General features: G+C 46.1%; 11 protein-coding genes across 11 annotated transcripts; 7 read left to right on the plus strand and 4 right to left on the minus strand.

The window, feature by feature from the left end:
- Positions 1-14: 14 nt before the first annotated feature.
- SERLADRAFT_474660 (uncharacterized protein) lies at positions 15-1,656 on the plus strand (the record flags this gene model as incomplete). Its single annotated transcript, XM_007321515.1, has 6 exons — positions 15-449; positions 506-586; positions 641-779; positions 831-941; positions 997-1,338; positions 1,398-1,656. The coding sequence occupies 6 exons, from the start codon at positions 58-60 to the stop codon at positions 1,542-1,544; spliced, it is 1,212 nt and encodes a 403-aa protein (XP_007321577.1).
- A 235-nt stretch (positions 1,657-1,891) lies between these two features.
- On the plus strand, positions 1,892-3,519 carry SERLADRAFT_441024 (uncharacterized protein; the record flags this gene model as incomplete). The annotated part of the gene is made up of 8 exons (XM_007321516.1): positions 1,892-2,071; positions 2,151-2,237; positions 2,337-2,655; positions 2,708-2,767; positions 2,838-2,909; positions 2,984-3,113; positions 3,167-3,308; positions 3,361-3,519. 8 exons carry the CDS (start codon positions 1,892-1,894, stop codon positions 3,517-3,519), a joined length of 1,149 nt encoding a protein of 382 aa, XP_007321578.1.
- A 565-nt stretch (positions 3,520-4,084) lies between these two features.
- SERLADRAFT_451794 (uncharacterized protein) lies at positions 4,085-5,367 on the plus strand (the record flags this gene model as incomplete). Its single annotated transcript, XM_007321517.1, has 4 exons — positions 4,085-4,435; positions 4,496-4,540; positions 4,593-4,808; positions 4,885-5,367. The coding sequence occupies 4 exons, from the start codon at positions 4,259-4,261 to the stop codon at positions 5,221-5,223; spliced, it is 777 nt and encodes a 258-aa protein (XP_007321579.1).
- Positions 5,368-5,649: 282 nt separating this feature from the next.
- On the plus strand, positions 5,650-6,946 carry SERLADRAFT_474665 (uncharacterized protein; the record flags this gene model as incomplete). The annotated part of the gene is given in 5 exon segments (XM_007321518.1): positions 5,650-5,709; positions 5,729-5,831; positions 5,888-5,923; positions 5,980-6,168; positions 6,235-6,946. The coding sequence occupies 4 exon segments, from the start codon at positions 5,802-5,804 to the stop codon at positions 6,589-6,591; spliced, it is 612 nt and encodes a 203-aa protein (XP_007321580.1).
- A 21-nt stretch (positions 6,947-6,967) lies between these two features.
- Positions 6,968-7,670, minus strand: SERLADRAFT_372430 (uncharacterized protein; the record flags this gene model as incomplete). The annotated part of the gene is made up of 4 exons (XM_007321519.1): positions 6,968-7,086; positions 7,141-7,236; positions 7,292-7,441; positions 7,502-7,670. The coding sequence occupies 4 exons, from the start codon at positions 7,668-7,670 to the stop codon at positions 6,968-6,970; spliced, it is 534 nt and encodes a 177-aa protein (XP_007321581.1).
- Positions 7,671-10,255: 2,585 nt separating this feature from the next.
- On the minus strand, positions 10,256-10,867 carry SERLADRAFT_441029 (uncharacterized protein; the record flags this gene model as incomplete). Its single annotated transcript, XM_007321520.1, has 1 exon — positions 10,256-10,867. The coding sequence occupies one exon, from the start codon at positions 10,865-10,867 to the stop codon at positions 10,256-10,258; it is 612 nt and encodes a 203-aa protein (XP_007321582.1).
- Positions 10,868-11,066: 199 nt separating this feature from the next.
- Positions 11,067-11,899, plus strand: SERLADRAFT_397178 (uncharacterized protein; the record flags this gene model as incomplete). The annotated part of the gene is made up of 4 exons (XM_007321521.1): positions 11,067-11,279; positions 11,349-11,578; positions 11,630-11,750; positions 11,804-11,899. Coding segments are annotated over 3 exons (413 nt in total), but the record flags the coding sequence as incomplete, so codon positions are not given.
- A 308-nt stretch (positions 11,900-12,207) lies between these two features.
- SERLADRAFT_474679 (uncharacterized protein) lies at positions 12,208-13,545 on the minus strand (the record flags this gene model as incomplete). Its single annotated transcript, XM_007321522.1, has 5 exons — positions 12,208-12,553; positions 12,619-12,651; positions 12,716-12,819; positions 12,896-13,054; positions 13,124-13,545. 5 exons carry the CDS (start codon positions 13,154-13,156, stop codon positions 12,502-12,504), a joined length of 381 nt encoding a protein of 126 aa, XP_007321584.1.
- Positions 13,546-13,793: 248 nt separating this feature from the next.
- SERLADRAFT_397185 (uncharacterized protein) lies at positions 13,794-14,569 on the minus strand (the record flags this gene model as incomplete). The annotated part of the gene is made up of 5 exons (XM_007321523.1): positions 13,794-13,849; positions 13,915-13,947; positions 14,012-14,115; positions 14,190-14,348; positions 14,411-14,569. The coding sequence occupies 5 exons, from the start codon at positions 14,441-14,443 to the stop codon at positions 13,801-13,803; spliced, it is 378 nt and encodes a 125-aa protein (XP_007321585.1).
- Positions 14,570-15,012: 443 nt separating this feature from the next.
- On the plus strand, positions 15,013-16,971 carry SERLADRAFT_474682 (uncharacterized protein; the record flags this gene model as incomplete). The annotated part of the gene is made up of 1 exon (XM_007321524.1): positions 15,013-16,971. The coding sequence occupies one exon, from the start codon at positions 15,121-15,123 to the stop codon at positions 16,636-16,638; it is 1,518 nt and encodes a 505-aa protein (XP_007321586.1).
- A 510-nt stretch (positions 16,972-17,481) lies between these two features.
- SERLADRAFT_417238 (uncharacterized protein) lies at positions 17,482-22,402 on the plus strand (the record flags this gene model as incomplete). The annotated part of the gene is made up of 29 exons (XM_007321525.1): positions 17,482-17,805; positions 17,863-17,895; positions 17,926-18,037; positions 18,098-18,136; positions 18,188-18,230; positions 18,377-18,449; positions 18,585-18,623; positions 18,674-18,769; positions 18,821-18,896; positions 18,953-19,105; positions 19,164-19,393; positions 19,639-19,778; positions 19,911-19,999; positions 20,213-20,304; positions 20,364-20,396; positions 20,450-20,469; positions 20,525-20,539; positions 20,597-20,635; positions 20,683-20,738; positions 20,793-20,829; positions 20,934-20,963; positions 21,007-21,130; positions 21,180-21,278; positions 21,510-21,612; positions 21,671-21,682; positions 21,834-21,891; positions 22,062-22,175; positions 22,217-22,251; positions 22,363-22,402. 29 exons carry the CDS (start codon positions 17,709-17,711, stop codon positions 22,400-22,402), a joined length of 2,127 nt encoding a protein of 708 aa, XP_007321587.1.
- Between the last annotated feature and the right edge of the window lie 51 nt (positions 22,403-22,453).

A 22,453-nucleotide genomic window follows, 5' to 3' on the forward strand; every position in this document is an offset into this window, starting at 1 on the left:
GATCGCGTAACTCGCGTGTTTGAACTCTTTCTGATTTCTCACCTCGATAAATAAAACATGGCAGCTAGCTTCGCAGCGTCAGCCTTACCCATGGCGCCCACTCTGGTCGAAAATCCACGTCCGACTATGCGCAGAAAGTCTTCAGCGCAGAACCTCTTGTCGTCGTTCAAGTCGCCCTCAAGTCAAGCATCCTCGTCAGCTGGTCCTATACCATCAGGACCCTCCACTTCTGCTATACCGCATAACCCAGTACAGACCCCGACAACAGCGAGTACACCGAGTGGGCGGGAGTGGGATGTGCAATCGATGCAGTCAGACTCTATGTCTTCCACTGCTACGTTAGTGGCTGGGACTCCTGTACTCGCACAGGGCACATCTGTCGAGTACCTCCGAGATCTGGTTCAGAAGAGAATTATCACCTTGACATACATGCGTAACGTCCACGAGGGGTGCGTGTATCGTTTCCCATCAAGAAACAAATTTTTTTTCAATACTCTGCTCGCAGTCGAAGTCATTGGTTTCACACCATCATGATGTCTCGCTCAGAATTAGATAAGGTCTTCAGCAACTTTGCGATGAGGAAACGGTATGTTATTTTCTTACTTGTCTGTATGGAACCTCTAAGGTCAACAGGCAATAGGACTTACCGATTTGCTACTCTTGCTATGTCATTATCGAATCTACTCGAAATCCCTCAAGCTTCAGACTTTCTCCGTGGGGTCCTGAACACAATGAGCGAATATGATCAAGCAAAGGAAGAGCCAGACAAACCAAAAATTGTGCGATTTTTAATGATAACGTCGTGATTTATCTAACATAAATATTTACAGCGTCTATTCAAATCGAAGAGTGCAAAACGACAAGCTGCTGGCGGCTTTGCAGAATATACCATTCCCTACACAGATGCATCTGAAGCAACGTATCTTGTATCTCCCCATATAGTGTGTACGCATTTATCTGCATTCATTCCTGTGACGTTGATGTTTCTCCCCTTAGCCATTCCCTCTTGACTACCATCAGACGTTACTATCACTGCTCGATGTACTATCTGAAGTATACAACAAGATATCTCGCATACTAGGGCCCTCTCCATTTCCTCATTCCGGCCAACATATGATGGGACCTCTTGGACTCCTCGCTCCACATCCTGGCGTTTCATATCTTTTCCCAGGTGCGGAGCCAAAGCCAGCCGCCGAAGATGCCGATGGTACTTTATGGGGGATAGCAAATGGACAAGTGCCACACCACGGCGCGTATGGAGGAGCGTTGGGTAGTCCCCCTCCTAGCTGGACGCCCGCTCTAGGGGACATGGTGCTCAAAGCTGATTCGAAATTCAAGGTGTGTACTGGCAGACGCGGTTTTTCCCGATGGCATATAACTTTATGTTCTGGGTTTAGAAAATTACTGCAGCACTATTGAAGGAATTAGATGCGTTTGCAAGGAACAGCATTAAGGACGAGCTTGCTTCACTCGATCCGCTGTTACGTAACGTTACATCGTCGGACTATGGGAGAGAGCAGTACGATTTTGAAGGGTCTGTATAGGTTGTATGGTTATTTAGGCTTGTGTATTTCTAGTGTATTGTTGTATAACACTAATGTAACATCTGATGGACATGGACGTCGATACCATACCATTTTTTTTCCTTTTAGAATTGTTGCCCAGACTATCTGTACAGTATAAGAAAGACTTGATTAGCTCGCGAGTCAACATTAATCCCGTGACGAAGGGACGCGTTCGTCACGTTTCCATCACGTTCCCGTCACACTTGCTACTTTACGCGTCTCCATTGCAGACAGCGAGACATTAACAAGACGCACACGAGTAAGTCGTAAAGTTTCAAAAATCTCAAGTGTATAACCCCCTCAGAAAGGTACAAATATCAAATTTAATGCCTACCAACAATGTAGACGCTCTTCTAGCGACCGACGTCCCTGATCCTAGCGATTTCCCCCCTCCATCAGCTTTGCCGGGTCTGCGACAGCTTGACACAACTTATCGATGTGCAATTTGTGGGGAGTTATATGATGCCCCCATCACTCTTTTGTGTGGTCATTGTTTTTGCTCGCTGGTGTGTATTCCGTCGTATACACATTTATAAAGTGCATTTTCTCACATAGTGTGCGTTCACTATTCAGTGCATTCGACAGCACATTACCAAGGAGGAGGAATGTCCGACGTGCCGCAAGGCTGCAAATGAAGGACACTTTAGAACCAATATCACTGTGGAGGAGATGGTGCGTGCATGGGAAATAGCAAGGTAGGGACATACCTCGCATTTTCTTTTAGGGTAATTCTTATTTGGAGTCGTGGCGGCTAGACCTATTGTACTGCAGCTTGCAAGAGAACATCAAGCACGTATATCTCGCTCGAAATCGAACCGTGCCATGAACCAGACCCCAACCAAGCGCACAACTCCAGCACCAAAATCGAGAAAGCGGAGACAGAGGTCAAACTCGGACGGGAGCTCGTCCACAGACATTGTTTGTGTTGCGGGACCCTCTTTCAATGATACGAATAGATCCAGCGAAGCACTTGACTCTTCTCCATCACCCACAAAGCATGTAAAGAAGAAGGTCAAAAGTAGGGCTCGTTCGGAATTGCGTCTCGAACCGTCATCAGACCCTAGAGAAGAGGAACTGGACACTGATTCAGGTAAATTAATGACTCTAGAGCTGATTACTTGGTTCAAGCTCATGTATTCTAGCCGTTTCCAAAGTGAAGTGCCCCGTGTGTAGGAAACAAGTCGATTTCAACGCTATCAATAGTATGTGGACGTCTGCCTAAACCCATCCTCGGCATCCACGCCAACTAACGGCGAACGTCGTTCGGAACAGAAAGGACAATGGTCCAAAATACTTGGTGGAGGAAACAACAACAAGGGCAAGGGCAGGGAGAAGAACGGGCGAGTTATTTTTATTTCCTTTCGGACGTGGTGCAAAAGCTAAAATACTCTTCCTTTATGCGTATAGGCTTGGCTCAGACGAGAATGCAGATAGGCTTCCGAAAGTGACATACCACGTTATCAAAGACAAGGCTCTAAAGGAATTACTGGTGGAAAACAAGTTACCTACCAGTGGTGACAGAGTTACCTGGATTGCGAGACATGAGAGGTGCGTTCCGAATGCTAGGCTTGTTGTAATAGGGGTTTAATCAGTTGGCAAAGATGGGTCATGATATACAACGCCAACCTTGACAAATCCGAGAAAAGCCGGAAGACTCTATCAGAACTTCGGGTAGAGTTGAAGAAATGGGAAGACAATATGAAAGGCAGAAAAGCTGTAGTCGATGATACTGAAGCTTATCAAGTTTAGATATTTGCTCATGCTTGCATTTATGTTTGACTAACGAGCTTAATAGGCACAAAACAAGGACGAATTCGCACGTTTGACAGAGCAAGCCAGGAAGTCTAAAAATCCAAAGCCAAAAGCTGTATCGCCTGTACAGGAATCCGGAAGTGAAAACAGCGAGACTGTGCTCGTGTTGGACTCCGAAGAAGAGGAAGCCCTCAAGATATAAACATACTGTCATATACTGTCGTCTTCATGCAGAGATTTTGAGTATTCATAATGATCATCCAATTCACATCTCCCATAGTACCCGTTACAGGACATTCCTTATAGTGATACCTTAGTATCCCATGTCACGTTTTCTCCGCAGTTCCTTTTCTGTGGTTTCTCTATCTAATTGTTTAGCACTCGCTCTTATCGTTGGATCTCTGAAGTTGAAATGACTTGTTCCACGCTTGTATGTCTGAGGTACGCTTCGGGCTCTTCACTCATATACAGCATGACACGACTGAGATTCTATGCGTTGCGCTTTCCCCTAGGTGTCTCTTTTTCAGGCACTTCGATCACACTTCTCCTACACGACTCATCCACGAATGGAGTAACATCGGTGCCTACTTTCGAACTCGTCCCTACTCGTTTGTTGCATTGCAGGTTCTTTATCGAGAGATAAACATAGCTCTGATGCCAAGCAGATGAGTTTTTTCTTCATATTCACCGGTGTGCATTCTTGGTTTTTGAACTTACTTGTGATCCGTTGCTGGTGGTATCTTTATCGGCTATAGTGAATTGTCGACATGTTTTGATGCGAGTGGCAATCCCTTTGTCTTGAGCACATCACACGCGACCATCGCGTTATACACGTGTTGGGGAGTTTCTCATGATCCCATTGTGCGAGAAATCATCCCTGACGGACAACAGACGAAAAGATCGGTGTGGATTATTAGCAGGCTCATCATGTCTGAAACGATATGTGGTCCTATGCTATCATGTTGACCGCCAACAGTGGCTCACTTGCTTTGTCTCCTGTTCTATACCTTTCTTCCGCTTTGACTGACCACCAGCCAGTATATAATCAGCGGTTGAAATGTTGTACAAGGATATCATTGATTTCTTTCCAAATGGGCAGGACTTCTAAGAGATTCTCGGTGAGTATTACATGGTCTTTGTATTTTTTTGGACCGCTACAATGCAGCACCAATTCGTAGATCCTTAGCCATTTCAGCATCGGACCGGAAGCCAACATACAAGAGGTTTGTTGCTTCCTATCCTTGTTAGGACGTTGACTTATCTTTTCTCACCTAGTCCAAGACTCAGGAGGTCGTAAAAGTGACCGGACAATTTTTACCTTTCAAGCAAGAAGCCGTATTGGAAAGCCATATGACACTTCAAAAAGCCGTACCGAAAGAGTGTATTCATGCTAGACTTCTTCTGCTTTCTCCTTTCCCCCACGAGGCACCTCCATTTGCCAAGTCGGTCGCTTGGCTGTCTAGTGGTACCGGGTCTGTAAATGTCGAAGTCGTGAGTCAATTTTTACACTACAGGATGACAATGTAACGACTGAATTTGGCGGACCTTTTCGTACTGACTTATGCAGTATCGACTTTCCGGTGCGGAGAACCACTTTTTCCGACTATACGTCGTAGCATGCAGCTCAGGCGTTAGCCTCAAACTGCCACCTTTGTTCCGGGGAGTGATATCCATCGTAGGATACCGTGACGCTGAGACAAAAGACCGAATGCGGTGCGCGCCTACGTTCTACAAGCGCGTGCGCCAGGGCTTGATCAGATTCGAGGGTAGACCGACAGAGGACGACGACGAGATATATATTCATGCGGTGGGAAAAATAGATCTGCAATTGATGGACGAAGACAGCGGTAGACCTGAATGGACGGGAATGGGACGCTTGCGCCGAATCATCTTGAGGAAGATTTAGTTACTTTTTCACGCTATTTCCACGACGACTCCTGATTCAGTACGATTCATCATAGCCTCATCTGATACATCCTTGTATTACTACCAGCATCATTCATTTTAGTCTAGACTCGTAATAAGCCATAATGATATCAGTTACTGACTGAAATGCCTAGCGATTGATCGTCTCAGGAAGCGGTGAAAGTACCGAATGACGTCCCCACTCACGACATCCTCTGAGGTCTTTGAATCGTCTAGAAGCAGGAACAAGAAACCGCAACGTTATTGTTCAGCGGAGAGGAATTGCGGCTTGCATTGACCCATTCCTTTGTTCGCAGTCCCAAATAGGACATCCAGCGTCTGATCGCTCTTTTGTTCTCAAATACAAGCATGCCCAAATCGGGACAAGGGAATTAGAAGCACGATACCTGGCAACAGTGCTTTTCGCATACATAAAGCCGGTATGTGAGAAATGGCAGCGTGCCTATACTTTTCAAAGGGACGCGCTATTCGTTTTCTTGCTTCTCATTTCGTTCATCCTTTCGAGCCTCTTTACATCTTCGATATCATAATCTTTGTACCTGTGACATTGGTAGAACCATGGCTAGTCTTTGTTCAATGTCGGCAGAGGTTAGCATATCGACTCGTTGGATCAGACAAAGGATGCTAATTTGAACATGACTCAGAGCTCATCATCACTTGGAAAACACGAATTATGTCTGGTATGCATTTATGCTCAGCTCTCGGTCAGTTGGTAACTCACACTAGGTTTATGTAGAACACTGAACCCACCGGGACACGTAAAATACACTATCAAGCTGGGGAGGAATGGGATTTCGACTTGGAAAGCCACCGCCCTATAGACTTGTCGCTCAACCTGCCACATTATCGCGCACGACTCCAACCAATAGACCACCGACTGAGTATGTCCATCAGCGGGGGCAACGCACCAATAAAACTCAAAGTGGTGAGTCACAGCCCTGTCTTCGACGCCCAAAACCATTTATGCTCATCCTCACCTCGGTTTTAACAGTGCCGCACAGTCCCTCGGGCGCGGTTTTATCTTGAAGTACATGCATCTTATTCCAACGTGACCATCTGGGTTCCGTCTGACTTCAATGGACACATCCGCCATACCGGCAAAGCTTCGTTCTCTGCGGGATTCGTGAACCGGATGCTTGGAAACGTACATCTGAATGAGGAGATGTATGAGGAGTGGGGTGGGGATGAAATAGTGGTGGGAACGGCGGGAACGGTCACTTTCCGTATGTGGGACACACATACGGGTGCGCCAGAGAATGCGAAGAAGGAGACATGGAAGCGGATGTTCGGGTGTACAAAGAAGGCACCAGAGACGGCTATCAACTGGGATTTTTTATTGGATGATTGAGAGGCGAGCATTTGCATTTCGCCTGATACCCTTTCTTCGATTTAGGATTTCGCGTTTTCAACTTCGTTCTTGGACACGCATTACTGTTTCCTTTCTCTCGTCTGGATCCATTGTAGCACATCAGCAAATCTGTAGCGTTATACCATCATAATCATCTGTAGCAACAGTTTTCATTTTCATGTTATCTTTGTCATTGCATGACTTTTTATTTTCTCCCATGGACGGGACGACAGATCATGTAAGCCATCCACTGACACTACGACAGCTAAAAGATATCTGAATAGATGATGGATACAGTGAATGTTTAAATAAGCTTGACCTAAGGATACATGTACGGGAACATGGAGGATGAAAAATCACCCATGTTTTTTTTTATTTAGGGAAAGGGCTCTCCGCGTAGCATGACATTGTCCAGAGTCTTTTCGAGAGTATCGACGAGGGTTGGGTTCTCGAGCGCAGCTGCTACCCTTTCCTTGTCGTTGAGTTGTTTGTTTACTGCAGAAATTTACTAAATCACGATTGTTACGAGGAGAAAGGGCCAACACTTACCTGCATCTTCGCTTTGATGTGATCCAGGTTTGACTCGGATGTCTACTTTATAGCGTTGAGGCAGACTGCGCAAGAGTCGAACACGGATAGAAAGGCCTGACGTACATTGTTATCACAATTGAAAATAAAAAAGGTTGGGTTTTGGACATACCGATCAAAGTGGACATTCCACAGTGCGGTACGGTTGGAGTAAATTCCACTGTTACATGGTTATCGCCTACATCTATCTGCGGTGCTGATACTACGCGCAGCTCTTCAAGTGAGTTCGGGTGCTCTGGATCTGAGATCGACCGAATGAGGTCTGTTGCGACAACGCAGTCAGCAGTGATATCATATCTCTGAGTAGAAAGTGACTGCACACCAAAGATTTCGTCCCTGTCTATTGGCTCTTCGACGTCGAGATCTGAGTCATCGGCTGAGTCGTCTGCATCGATCCACAGAGAGCGGCCTGTTTCGAAATTTGACTTGCGCGTAGAGGTTTTTGAAGAAGAGAAGATGGTAGGGTTTGGATTGAAAACCTCTCCGGCCATTGTGAGATGTTATGCGACGTGGTGGCAGATAAGAGAGCCGTGGAGAAAACTTGAAGACCGACCGGCAGTTACGGCTACTCAGGGGTCGCGTGACATCCGCGTGACGTGTGATATAGGCGCGTAAAAAGTAACGGAATGGTCGAGTTTTCCGCGTTTTTTGTCCCTGATAATTTCCTGGCAATCTCTCTTTGACTTGGTTGTAAATATTCTCATCTCCGTATTCGAACCACACTAACACATCCTAACCTCGTCCACCGCAAATGCCACCAAAAGTATTGCCAGCACTCCCATCCCATTCCACGAACGCTAATACGCATCCCTTCCAGCGCAAACGCGATGACACGCAGACTACAGCTGGGGATCTACCGTCTAGTAGGATAACACGAGCATCGGGACGTGCGACTGCCACCACTGCCGCCAGCATAGATGATGGAACGACTGCTAAAACAGCTTCAGCCTCGGCAGCCAAGAAACCGAGAGTGGCTAAAGCGACATCTGCGAAAGCAGGGTCCAGTAGAAGCAAGACAAGCCCACCAACGTATGTTACAGCCATAATTCTAATTTGCTTTCCTTCACCACACTCACTCAAACCCTCGCTCCCAACGGTCACGGTGATTTATCGGCAAATCCAACCCCAGTCACGATGACGTAATATCCGCACGGTTATTCTCCCGAAAAGGCTGAATTGACGAGTTCTCTCTTTGTGTTTGTTTCGTCTTACAGGCTGGTGTCACGACGACCACTGCTCGGACTTCCCAGTGTCTACCGGACGAGTGAGTCCCCGTTTCTTTCTCTTGCAGCCAAGAGGACCGGCATCTGCCTGGCTGTAGTTTCGTGGCTCTGCTTGCATCTTCCATCATTTCCTTTCTTGTCCTACAACCTTGGCCGCAGCGCACCTCTTTCCTTCTACTTTCGCACATTCGCTCTGCGAGCTCACTCATTCATGCGTCTCTCCTCCATATTCTGCTGCATATCTAATTCAAATCCCACCGCCCACAGCCCCGACGTAGAAGGGCCACGGCCACAGAATCTCTCTGTCACCTCCGTGAGTCATGTTCTGCGTGCAGCCTCCCATTAACTGCACGTTCCAATGTTTGTAAATGCTTACCACGATGCTGGCATAGCAGAAATCTGCCGAAAAATACAACCCTGACCACATATTTACTCTCTTCACACACTTCGCATCAGCCTCGTCTCCCACTCCCGACGACGGGATTCCTGACTATATAGGCCCTGAAGGTTTTGAACTTCTGTGTAATGAGGCTAACCTTCCTCTCTCTGGTGCATTGCCACTCATACTCGCGTGGCAGCTTGGCGCGGGGGAGATGGGTAGGATAAAGAAAGACGAGTGGGTAAACGGGTTGAGTAGACTGAGGTAAGCGTCTTATAATATCTTTTTACACGGAAGTGTTCAAGGGCACAACGAACAGTCAACTGATTACTACTCTTTCGTCAGAATATCCTCTGTACCTGTCCTATCACTTGCATTGTATGATCTTGAAGACTTGCTCCTCCTTGGCAAGACGCCCCTCACTCTGCCTTCGTCAGCCAAGACCGCTGCGGCTGGTCCACCTCCTGTGAAAGGCCGCAAACGTGGTGCTGCTAGCAATGTCACGGCAGGAGGTAACCGGAACTCGCGAACAAGCAAAGGTAGTGCCGCAGGCGAACCTTACAATCGCACACTTTATTTCAACTATGCAAGCGATAAGAAAAAGGCGTTCGGGGAGCTGTATCAATTTTGCTTTGCACTTGCAAAACCGCCGTAAGTGTCTGACTTGCCTTTTGTGGAGACGCATTGTGTTTACTATGTTTTGGCCGTTAGACAAGGAAGAAATATTGATATAGAGGTTAGTTTATTCAACACGTTCAGTAATGAAATGGCACTGACGCTGGCTGAATCTATAGACTGCTATAGCTTTCTGGTCTGTCTTACTTACCCCACAATACCCGATTATAACGGAGGTCATAGAGTTCTTGAATGTATGTTGGCTTCTATTTTGTTAATCGGGACTTCCTCTGATTCGGGAATTGTCTCGCAGGAAAAGGGTACTTACAAAGGTGCCAATAAGGATCTTTGGAGCATGGTGCGTGATGTTTCTATCAATGTTTTGCTGCGTCTGCTCACAGTGAATGTATGGTAGATGCTAGAATTTTGCCGAACAGTTGATATTCATTTGGAAGGATATGAGATGGACGGAGTAAGTAGCCTGTTATTGCGTGGCGTACTTGGTGGAATGTTGATGTCTGTCCACATTAGGCATGGCCGACGCTGTTGGATGATTTCGTATCTTGGCAGAAGCACAAGAGGGCTGGTATAAGAGAGAGCGGGATTGTCATAGAAGAACCTGAATGAGTTTAGGGGCCGTCAGACTGAAGAGAGGAGCATCATCTACAGATCCAGCATCCCACACTGTCAATAAAATACTGCTCAATTAATATGCATTCTGTCTACGCGATGATCATGACAAACGTTTTCTACTTCACGTCGAGTGCAGCAGAGTGAGTGGTCTGGCGATATTCTATTAAGCCCGATCCCAGGGTCTAATTTTCGTGTGTTAGTCGATTTGTTCCCCGACCCCACTGTTTTATCCTTCCTCTGATTTCTTTATTACTCTTGAGCTCCATCTCCTTGATCGTGTATGTCCCAGCCCACGCTCCAGCCTCATCATCCTCAATCTTTCTCCCGCGATCTCCTTTTCAGCGAGTGCGATGTTTCTGAAAGATTTTGCTATTTCGTCCATAGAGACAGCTAGGTCCTGCGTAGCATCTGGGGAGAAATGAAGGGTGGGAGATGTCTGCCATCGTGCTCTTTGTAGTTCTGCCTCTGAGCGTTTTCTCCGGAGATCGAATCTTGACGCCCTCTTGGGGGCAGGGCTGTACGTAGGCAATATATTTTGATTGAACGAAGGTGCCGTTTGTTTTTGGTTATGGGTGGATATGGTGACAGTCTCTGGAAGAGGGGGTAATCCGAGTGAAGATCGTACGGCCTGCCATCGCCCTTCAATGCGTATAACTCTCTGACTCGCATCGATAACGTGTGTATGGCGACCATGTTGTTGCGCCAGAAAGAAGCGGTACGAAAGTAGGAGTGCCAGATTGAGGACAAGTATACATGCGAGCCGTGTGGGGTTGAGTTTGCAGGTCCCATGAGTGTGGCGGGGGATCTTGTGTGTGCTGCTAGGCAGGTGAGCTGGCATTTGGTGTAGAGGGCTGGAGGAAGAGGATCTGTGCTGCAGTATTTGTATCGCATGCCTGTTTCTTTTTTGTGCGGTCAGCCTCTTGCTTAATACCGGACGCGTCGGAGCACGTGACCGGAAATCAGTTTGTACGTGAACGGCTCTCGAAAGCGTGGCCAGTTCCGAGTCAACGTTTGAATATTGCGAGCGTTCCGCTTTATAAGTCGTGTGCACGCGTCTTCGATCTGGTTTGACGCGACTGGTACCCATGGACCGGAAACAGGAAGAGCCTGAATCCTCCGACTATTTTGCCAGCAGTGACGACCACCGTGACGGGGTTCGTGAAGATATATTCGTTCAGCATGGAAGGCCGGTTGTATTTTACATCCACAAGAGCGTGAAACAGAGAGGGAAGGTTGAAGCGGATATCAAGGTATGTGAAACTAGGAAATGTCTGCCAGTGCAAATAATAATTCATATATCTTATCTCTGTTATCTACAGCGCCATGGTGGACGTACGACGGATAAGAAGCGCGAGGCGCATACCATACTTGTCGGTCCCTCGATTGATCTGCAGGAGCAGCGTTTCGTTTATTATTGGGATAGGAGGAACCACTCGACGTATATTGAAAGAGGGGAGTTTGTAGGTGCCTGTCTGAAGCATGGGAAATATGAACACAGGGAGTCGATGAAGCAAAGCATGCCTGGGAGGCCTACAGGGGGCGGAAGAGTGTGAGTCATCTTTTCATACTTTCGGACGGTTGTTCAAGTGGTTAATCATAGGAGGCGTGCATTCACTGAAGAAGAGGACCGGAACCTTTGTCGCTACATTGCAATGTACATACCGGACAAAGAAGCTGGAGGTCGTATGGGCAATTATATATATGATTACCTTGTGAAGCTTGCGAGTATCTATCTTGCTTCTCATTTTGCTCGTCGCTGACCTTTCGGTACTAGGGCGAAACTCATCGCCGGTACAGTTGGGCCACTCGTCATACCAGCCTATCCTGGCGTGAGAGGTATAAGAACAACCGAGAGATGTTCGATGATATTATTGAAGAGAATGTCAAGGCCAACATACATCTTGGTAGTGATAAAAGGGTTAGGTATCATCTGGATAGGAGAGCTCAGAAGAGGAGGCGGATGGCAAGGGCAAGGACAGGGGATAGCAGTCCCTCCGACCCTGAAAGTGATGGGGACGAACGGGACCATGACAGAAGTCATGATCTTCAGGAAGACGATTCTGGGTACATCTTTCTCTTAATTCTAACATATGTTGTCATGCTAACTTATATTTGATTTTCAGCAAGAACAGCCCTAGTTCTCCTCAGCCTGAACACCAACATAGTCACGCTCGTTCAGATGCCCCGGGGCCTTCAGGAACACAAGCTACCCTTGTCAATCCTCCAAGCGGTGATAAGGCCCTTGAAGAGGATACATCTGGAGATTTAAGTGATCATGAACTGTTTGGGAGCTTTGAGAGCGACAATGGCAAGTCGAAGTCTGATGACTCTGACAATGATCACTCGGTACTGTCTAGGTCAGGGTTCAAGTCTAAGATAGGCGTTTCTTCTTAGTATAGTGTTGACTTGATGTTCGTATGTGTGATCACGAACTACTACATTCATACATGTGGCGATTCATCTACAAATGCATTACAGCGCAGCGGCTTGAGCGCGGAGCACTTCGACGGTGCTTCCTCTGGTTCTGTGTATTGGAGGAGGTTGGGAAAATATTCATGACGAGGCAATATGGATAAGCACGTTACTTACCCAATGAAAGCCGGACCGGGATCCTGGAATGCCCTGTCAAAGAAAGCGATAAATCACATCCGTCAAAGATGGCTATTGCAAGGGGACGTTAACGTACATATAACCTCTGTCAGACGTTACTCCGAGTTTCTCCTCAAAGTAGTCGGCGAACGCCTTGCTCCATTTCTGGACGCTAGTCGGATTGGTATTGTAGAGGCTCATCTGCGGAACGAAGACATGAATGCTGCGTCAGAAACTGCACTGCACAAAGCGACGATAAGGCTGATCGGATACTAACGACGTTGAGCATGATCGCAGGGTCGAACGTTCCCGCAAAGGTAAGGTGGGGGTTATAGATAAAGTTGACGCTGAAAGCCTTCTCGGGTTTGTCGATTGTGGTCGCGCAGAACTTTGAGAACTCGGATACGAACGCTTTTGTAGCTTCTTCCGAGTCGAACTAGGATGGGGGCGTCGAATGACGTAAATTGAGACTGAAGAGATGAGGAAGATAAGATAAGGTGCATACCTTGACATTGGTGGTGAGGGTGATCAAAGGCATCGGTGAACGCTTTTGCTGAGAGTGTCGATACTACTGATGTGAGTGAGGGAGTGACGATTTGAAGGGTTCAGCACAGCGAACTGGACCTAAGCTAGTGAGAAAATGTTGTAGTTCGTGAGATGAAGCAAGTGAGGTTCTACGCCAGATCGAGTGCCTTCGGGTCTCCGTAGATAAAGATATTTTCGGGCTTTATAATCCAAACAGAACGCAGTGTCGGATTCAGAGTCTCGAAACCGTCAGCGTCGTAGGCGATCGGATATTCTCATTATTGAGCTGCTAGCCTGAGTTCGGGCGAAGAGAATGGTTGGGAATTTTGGCACTGAGTCGGAAGGAAGGCACGAACAAAAGAACAGAATATGATAGTCTTTGAGAATAGCGCCAGATGCAGTGGCGCAACCTCTCTTCTCTTAGAGCCTCTGAATCATCAATCTCAGGCTGAATCTATTTACCCCTTGAATTGGGCCTGACAGTGGCTCGGTACTATCCAGGTCAGGATTCAAGTCTAAGACAGATGTTTTCTTCTTGATGATGTTTATTTGATGTTCAAAGTCGCTGAAAACCACAATATTGTGCGTGTATATTTATTAATATTATGACCGTGAACTACTACATTCCTACATGTGGTGATACATCTCGCAAATGCATTACAGCGCAGCTTGAGCGAGGAGCACTTCGATGGTGCTTCCTCTGGTTCTGTGAATGGGGGAGGTTTGGTTAACATTCGCTGACGAGGTAATATGAAGAAGCACGTTACTTACCCGACAAAAGCTGGACCTGGATCCTGGAATGCCCTGTCAAAGAAACCAATAAATCACATCCGTCATAAATGGCTGTTGCAAGGGGATGTTAACGTACATATAACCTCTGTCAGACGTTACTCCGAGTTTCTCCTCGAAGTAGTCGGCAAATGCCTTGCTCCATTTCCGGACGTTAGTCGGATTGGTATTGTAGAGGCTCAGCTGTGAAACGAAGACATGAATTTTTTTCAGAAACCGTACGGCCATAGCGACGATAAAGCTGATCGAATACTAACGACGTTAAGCATGATTGCGGGGTCGAACGTTCCCGCAATGGTAAGGTAGGGATTATAGATAAAATTGACGGTGAATGCCTTCTCGGGTTTATCGATTGTAGTCGCGCAGAACTTTGAGAACTCGGATATGAAAGCTTTTGTAGCCTCTTCCGAGTCGAACTGTCAGGGAGGGTGATGTGACTTGAGAGCGAAGAAATGAGAAAGATAAGATACGTGCATACCTTGACATTTGTAGTGAGGGTTACCAAAGGCATCGGTGAACGCTTTTGTTGAGAGTGCTGATGCCGAGGTAAGCGAGGAAGTAACGATTTGAAGGGTTCAGGACAGTAAACTAGCAAGAAGACGCCATATAGCTCGTGAGATGAAGCAAGTTCTACGCCAGATTGAGTGCTTTCGGATCTCCATAGATAAAGGTACTTCGGGCTTTGCAATAATGCGAACAGAACGGGATGTCAGGTTCAAACGAGATCGCCAGAGCAGGCGCTCGAACGTTCTCAATGATTATTGGACCTTTAGTCTGAGTTCGGGCGAAGATGATAGCCTAGACGATGTTTGGTTCAACGGTCAAAGCATGCACATGCCAACTCCTGGCGTGATATTGAACGAATTTTGGTATAGCTAACATTGATAATGTTTGCGTGGAGTGTAAAGAACTTGATTGAAGAAACGGCGATAACTGATAGAGTTCAAGGACTGGAGAATGGAGAGAAAGAGCAAGAAATGCAGGAGTATCTGAATCGGCATACTCCGCGCTGGGAACGGTATACGCATGTCCACGGCACGGCGCGATTTATAATTGCTCCTCTTTGCTTGTGCGCTCCTCAAACCAAAACCGTCAAGACGAGTACGAGCTCGTCGTCGCCATCGTCCACCAGCTAGTGTTCATCGTCGTCCTCAGCGTTAGCAAAGAACAAATTCACTCTTCGCCGCGATGCAAGTCGCATCGTACGGCCCTCGCACGCTCAAGAAGGGCGTTGGTGTGCGCATACACCCGCACACCAGTCCTCCTGCGAGCTCTCGCGCAATCCATATTCCTTCATCCATCCCCCGTTCTGCACTCAGCTTTCTTTCGTCTGGCTCGTCTGCTGCTGCGACTGCTACAAATGCTTCAGCAACACAAAGGCTTTTCACTCACTCCCGCTCCCTCGTTTCTCGCTTCTTTGCCCATCTTACGGCACCAGGCCTCGCTCACACTTCATCTGTTGCTGCCCCGGGGCATCTCCACGTACATGCGTCTCACCTGCATACGCTTTCGCGGCCTGGCTCGAACTCAATCAAGGCCAATTTATCCCTCCCTGCCAGGCACGCTCTATCTCGCCCCTTTGGCGCACCTCATCTCCCTCGTCCACCGACTATCCCCCCTAGTATTACTCATGTCGGTCTTGGAACTGCACGAAACTTCCACTCTGCCCGACCTATCTTCCAAAACCTTGTCGACAACGTCCCTGTCGCTGGTCGTGCTCTCTGGGAGGCAGAATGGGAAATCAAGGCGAGAGAGGAACAGAAGAGCAAATTCCGCAAAGGAAAGGAGGTCAAGCGTGTTGAGAAGACTTTGGAGATGTTAAAGCCGAAGAATGAGAACATTCTCAGCCCAGAGCCTGTTGCCAACTCCGTGACCCCCGTGTCTCATGAAAGCGAATTCAATCACTACTTCCCTATCGTATCCGAGTCTTTGCCACAAGTAACCACGTACCTCCTAATTCCTATTGCGCCAACGCCAACATCACGAGTACCTTTGGGCATTTCCACCACATCGCATTCTCCGTCGTCAAGACATCCACTTCTGCCTATCCCAGAGCTTGCAGCGATGCACCATCTGCATCATACGCACTCCCTTCGAGTTTCCACGCTCTTTGCGCGGCTTGATGTAGCGCACGTCTGGGATGATCCAGGAGTGGAGTGCTCGGCGTATGCTCATGGCCATCACAGGGATCTTGCCGAGGAATCGGGGTCAGAGTGCACAGTCCTGAATATTACTTTTGCAGGCTGGAACAAGGCACGTGTGCGCAGTATCATAGGGGAGAGTGGAAGTGGCTGGTGTTCGCTCGAAGAAGTCGAGGAAGAAGAAGATTTAAGTGACAGCATGTCTGATGTATTGTCTAGTATGGATTCAGAGGACCTTGCCAGCATAAACGAGTTTGAGCAACCTCACACGACCGTTCCGGACCCTGCACAGTCGTTTGTTTTGCCCACACTCGACTTCTCATCATCTTTTCCTGTCCCGTCAATCCAACAACCGCCAGTCATTCTGTATACTGCCTCCGAGCTCAGTACTCACCGCCATGAGCCGCCATCGCCTTCCATGTCTTCAGCTTCTTCTATTCTGGACCTTAATGAAGGCTCTGATTCAGACCTGAGCATTATTGCTCCAGGTAGTGTTGAGTCGCACTCTTCGTGGGTAGGGTTCAGCTCAGATTTCGCTGCTAGGATCGGCGATCCCAAGGCGTAGATGAAGTGCAGACATAAAAGCCTCTTCTCTACATACAATAAAGACTTCGACAAAAGGTTTGGTAGGAGCCCCGAATTAGCAAAATGGAACACCACACAGAAATTTGAAGCTAAAGAACTCGAATAAATAGGAGAGAAACAGATACGTTGTACACAAAGCACATTCTTTTACTTTTCTTGTTTTTTGAACTTTCAGAGTTAACCACATGTTTGTACGAATGCCGTTTGCGCTTGTAACCTCCGTGATATCATAAACTTTCTTTAAATGTTATAACTCATCTGACATGTTATCTTTCGCAGAATGTGAATTTTAAGAAATAACAGTCGATTCAATGAATGTTTGGCCGGTGTCTGCCCTCAACGTGTCTTTAATATTTCGGAATCAGGCGCCCCGGGGTCTTTCACCGTGTCCAGCATTGAGATCTCACAGATAGCATTTCTTTGTATGCAAAACTTGCAACTCTCTACGATGCGAGGGTAAGGTGTTCTTGGTATATTCCTCTGTATCACTGGATTGATTCGTCTAGCAGTGCAGGGTGCTACAGTGCTGTCTTGAGTTATGCATATACGTCAAAATCAGCGCCTGTATCGTCCAATAATCGTGTACTCTCGGTTTTCTCTGGGTCTTCGTGACATTCTATTCTATGCCTTCTTGGCGTTAGGTTAACTGCCCCATGATGCAACGGACGATGGGGGCGTTCTGATGTGTTCTCGTTACCAGGTCCTTAGCGTCTATCACATTCAGACGTGTTTCAAAATAGAGGCGCCTTCAGGTTCGTCCGTCGTTACATTAGATAGCCCAGAAACCAACTTCGACCTGTTCGCCAGCGAGATATGCTGTTTATATGATTCGTGCAGTGTCCAATATTGCATTCGAGTGGTCAATTCCATGGTCGAATTATTAACACTTAACCTAGTGATCCGAACATCGAGTGATTGGAGGGCGGGTCATTTGCATCGCTTCAGATGGCCGAGACACAGTCGGAACACCCATCATTATAAAATCTACGGGTGTTTGTTATTGGGTTCAAGTGCCAAATCCATTTTCGATCCTGAACACATCACCCGACAATGCTACTAAATTCCACTACTGCTTCAAATGCTCTTGCAGGTTTCGAGGAGTTGGAGTCATATGTAGTGGGATTTATAATTCTTCGTTATAGTTCTGGTAAACTTCTTATCAATATCTACCCTTTGTTGTGAGGACTAACGAGAAGACTTCTAGTTAGTGCAACGGCGTTCTATGTCTATAATTTTTGTGAGTGGTGCCGCTGTCATCCCTTGTTAGCACCGTTAAACCCCGCCCAAGTGCTTACAGTCGGAGATGAGGTGAATGTTGTACGGGCTGTGCGATTATCTGGTACTCATCTTCACCGTCTTGTCAGGTTGAACTTATCTGGGTAAGCTTCACAATGAGGACAGGCGTGTGATGACTTTGTTGAATCATTCCTTCGTCGTAGGGCTCTCGATGGACAGTCGTCAAAGTATCATATTTCATTGTAAATTGCCACTTGATTCTCGTTTGGTGATTATTGAAATTATTTTATCAGTCCCGCTACCTTGCTTTGGGATTTATCTTATATTTTACCACTGGTAAGTCTGCAGTACATTTAGCTATGGTTAATTTTGACATGGTGACAGTCAATCTTATGCCCTCGCCTTCCTTGTCATTGTATGTTCTCATCTCGACTCTTTAAAGCCTTGCAATAGATTGATTTTAAACAGATGTACACCATTAGCTTTATTTTCGTGGCGCATGGGCTGATTTTAGTGGACATACAGGCTTCTTATTGGACTTATATAGTATCATAGGTATGTCTGGTAGTATCATATCTTGCCATTTACTTATAGATGCGACAACTTTGAAGGCTGTATCTTGCTCGGCTCTAATGAAGGTTTTTAATTGTTATCATGTGCAAGTTCGGATTTAACGAATCTATAATGTAGCTATTCTTCAGATGAGATTATTCGCTCTGTATGATCATGGTACGTCGGCTAATGCTCAATGACTGTGCTTTCGGCTTAGATTTGAGCAGACAAAAGGGTTATCATCACTGTCACTGTGTTATACATAATCATTCTGGGCACTCAGTTGGGCATGGGTATCTTTGAAGTGCACTATTATGAGAGTCGTATGTTCCCTCTTTCCAGTGGATTGTAATATAAATTACACCTGCATACAGAACGTTCCGCTGAAGCGCGATTTCGAGAAATTGGCATTTGCGCAGGTGGTACTATTAATTGGTATGCCTTGACCTGGTGCGTGGACTCCTTTCTACATATTCTGTGTTACCGTGTATTTATGTTTCATTCAGGACGCCGACAATGTTTTATGACTTCGTCCTCTTTGTGTTAGCGGTGTTCAAGTCAATCCGACACCACCGTCAGATTTCTGACCTGAATAAAAGCTGGCTTGGAATAAACATCATTAATGTTATGATTAGAGACTCGCTGTTATGTTTCCTGATGTACGTGCAGTATATCAGATTGTCGGCAAGAGTGAGGCTCATCTAAATGCTTTCAAAGGAACTTTGCTGTTTATTTTACATCTACTATATTATGGTGGGTTGATGCCGTCTACCTACAGGAGATCATACCAGTTTGGCAACTTGTCGCCCCGGCTGTTCTTGCTACACGACTCGTTGTCAACATCCGCCGTTTTTACTCGGACTCTCATTCGACAAATATCACTAGGAACGGCGGGTCAATAGTACACCAGAACCTTTCATATGAGAACAACACATCTGGCATGTTGTGTACGTAAATCAAATGTCTGACTGTTTTTCATCGCGCTAACTTTTGATGAAACAAAGAGAATTGATAGAATAGCAATGTATCCCGGTTAATTATTAGTATTGCGGATATGACGACGAAGTATTCCGTCCATGGGTCGTAATCTATATTAGCTCTGACACATCCTTTTTCTACAAGTGTAGTGATAAAGCCCTTGACGTTGCGTCTCCGGAATGCAACCTGCAGCTTATTTATTGTCTGCTTCAAGTTAATGACCAACGCGTGGAAATCCAAGAAGCCGTGTTTACCGTGGCCGAATTGGCGATAGTTCCTAACCTCTTAGAGGCAGGAATCATTGTCACAGCGCTTCGAACGATCAGATGCGACAACTTGGAAGTCATAGGTGCTGTGTGTATGACAGATGCGTTGATATGAAGACCGCAAAAACTATTATACCCAAGGTAAGGTATTCTTAATGTAGATCCCTCAGAATTTTGAAAATCACTAATATCCCTGGATTTTTAAATACCATTATGACAGAATATGCCGACAATGCTTATATATTTTCAAAATAATGGCATTGGTCTTTGCAACCTCCATGTTTTCTATGCCCCGCCACCCATTCCACAGTGAGCTATCCAGTTAGCTCAGGTCAGCTATCGCTTCCACGCTTGTTCAGTGTCGTCCAGGTACATCATTGGATCACTGGACTACGGAAGGATATGTGACTTGCATTGCTTTGCATAGCCAGGGTGCGGTGCTCTGTTCCCGCTTTAATGTTGTAGACTTTTGGAACGAGTGTTTACAAGATTTCATTTCGTTTCCTAACAGCTAACCTCTAGGATGGGAATGCTAGCAAATTCTACTTCCCCTGCGGGTTCACAGGAAAGTCAATCGGTTCTGTGGAATGTTGGTACCATCCATTATGAAGCTGGTGAAGCTTACGTCTCAGTGCCACACCACTTACATTGGGTTAACGAGCAACGTGACTAGTCGCAGCGGTAGCCTTCTATGTTTATGACTTTAGTAAGTAACGTTGTCGTCTTTCTTCATGAAGTGTTGCTAAATATTAATGCAAGTGTTAACGTTCGGAGATGGGGTGAATGCTCATGATCTGTTGGTCACTTGAAATTAATTTTTCTTTACCCTGATAGGTTGAATTTATTTGGGTAAATTTTGGCGAGGAAAGGCGTGGTCTTAGCTGAGAACGTTACAATCACCTTTAGGGTTCTCCGTGGTCTCTCGTGAAAATATCTTTTAATATTGTAAGTCCTTATTTCTTCTATACCCAACATCTGTTAAGTATGCTTAGACTCTGCCATTAGTATCGTTACTCTTCTTTGGGGATTTCAATAATTATTACTACTAGTGAGTGTGAATGTCATTGCACGATCACTTACTGCTAACCTTATACGGTGCCAGCAAAATCTTATCCCCTCAGTTCCCCATTCATTGTATGTTTCAACTTTAGTTTTGGTACTTAACTAAGTCTGACTGTTTTATAGATGTAGTAAGTCAGTCATGTTTTCGTTATTGCTTATCAAATTTTGATACTCTATGCAGGTTTCCAGAATAGTTTTGTTAGCATCATTGGTACGTCGAATAGTTCTGTACGCCTTGATTTAGATTGAGGCAGTTTGAAGCCGTCATTTCCCTTATTGCGGTTGAAGGTTTGCTTTTATCATATGCACACTCGAGTAAATTCGACAAGTCATTCGCAGCCATCCTTCAAATGCGGCTATTTGCTCTGTATGATCACGGTGAGATGTTACCGGCTTATGGTACAGCATTTGACGCTAATGTAAGCAGATAAAAGGGTCACAGTCCCTATCACGGTGCTGTTCGTCATCATGGCATGCGGCCTACTCAGCATGAGCAGCTTTGCGATATACAACTTCAACAACAGCCGTAAGTCTGTCAGTCAGGAAAATTATATTCCTGATCAGCTTCGACTACAGAACCCACTGTAGGAAGTGGAACGGCGGCTACACATATTGAAACATGTCTTGCCGGCACAGTTCAATTGTATTATCTATCCTGGCGGGTGAAGTGTTTTCGTCACATTCTGCATCACCGCTTATTTGGATTTTACTAGGATCCCATTGATAGTTTATGATTTTACTTTGGCCGTTTTGGCAGGGTTGAAGTCACTCCAGCACTACCGTCAGGTTTCTTGCCAAGATTGGTCTAGAGCAAGCATAATCAAAGTCATGACCAGAGATTCTTTACTATTCTTTTTATCGTACGTGTGCCAGTGCTATCTGAAACTTTCTATGGCAAATGTCTGACTATCTGCGAAGAAATTTCACTTTGTACGTTTATTCTGCCATATCATGGTCCATGTACCCAGTGTATGAACGCAATGGGATACCCACGTGGCTAATCGTTATCCCGGCTGCTCTTGCTTCGCGACTTGTCGTCAATATTCGCCGATATTATCAGCGTCAGACCTCATTCCCACAGACATCAATGCCAGTGGCCACTTGATAGCACCCTTGCACCAAACTTCCATACGAAAGCAGTGGGTCTGACATGACCATGCATATTGTGTACGCGATCACCATCTGACTATTCTTCATCTTCATGACATTGACATCTGAGCAAGGACTAAAAGGATTTGTATATAGAGATGGTATCTGTCAGTCACTGGCCCTGTTGAGCTCCTCGTAGAATGTTTTATTTATTACGTAGAATCGAAGCTTCAAATCGAACAAATCGGTATACTGTGATTCTAGTGTGATTAAATATGCCTTGAGAATGCATTGTTCGAGTAAAGTACTTATTCAGGTTACTCCTCACAGGCAGGTGAGTTCAATCCAAATGCGAACTGTTCATTATCCGACTAGGTGTCAATACATTCACCATTACTAGTGCATGTAAAGTAAGCACTAGTCCTAGTTCGAGTTTGAACAGTGACAATTTCCCCAGATTCTGGTGTCTCGCTTGGGCGCTGCATTACTAGTAAAACGGCGATTAGCCATACATTGTGCAGGTCTTGTGATTCCAAGTTAGGCACAAAGGAGGACGAGTGAATGCGAGCTACGGAAAAGAAGAGGCGCTGCTCCCGAGTCATCAAGCCACAA

This window comes from Serpula lacrymans (assembly GCF_000218685.1).
Source record: "Serpula lacrymans var. lacrymans S7.9 unplaced genomic scaffold SERLAscaffold_11, whole genome shotgun sequence".
In the NCBI taxonomy this organism is placed as follows: Eukaryota; Fungi; Basidiomycota; class Agaricomycetes; order Boletales; family Serpulaceae; genus Serpula; species Serpula lacrymans.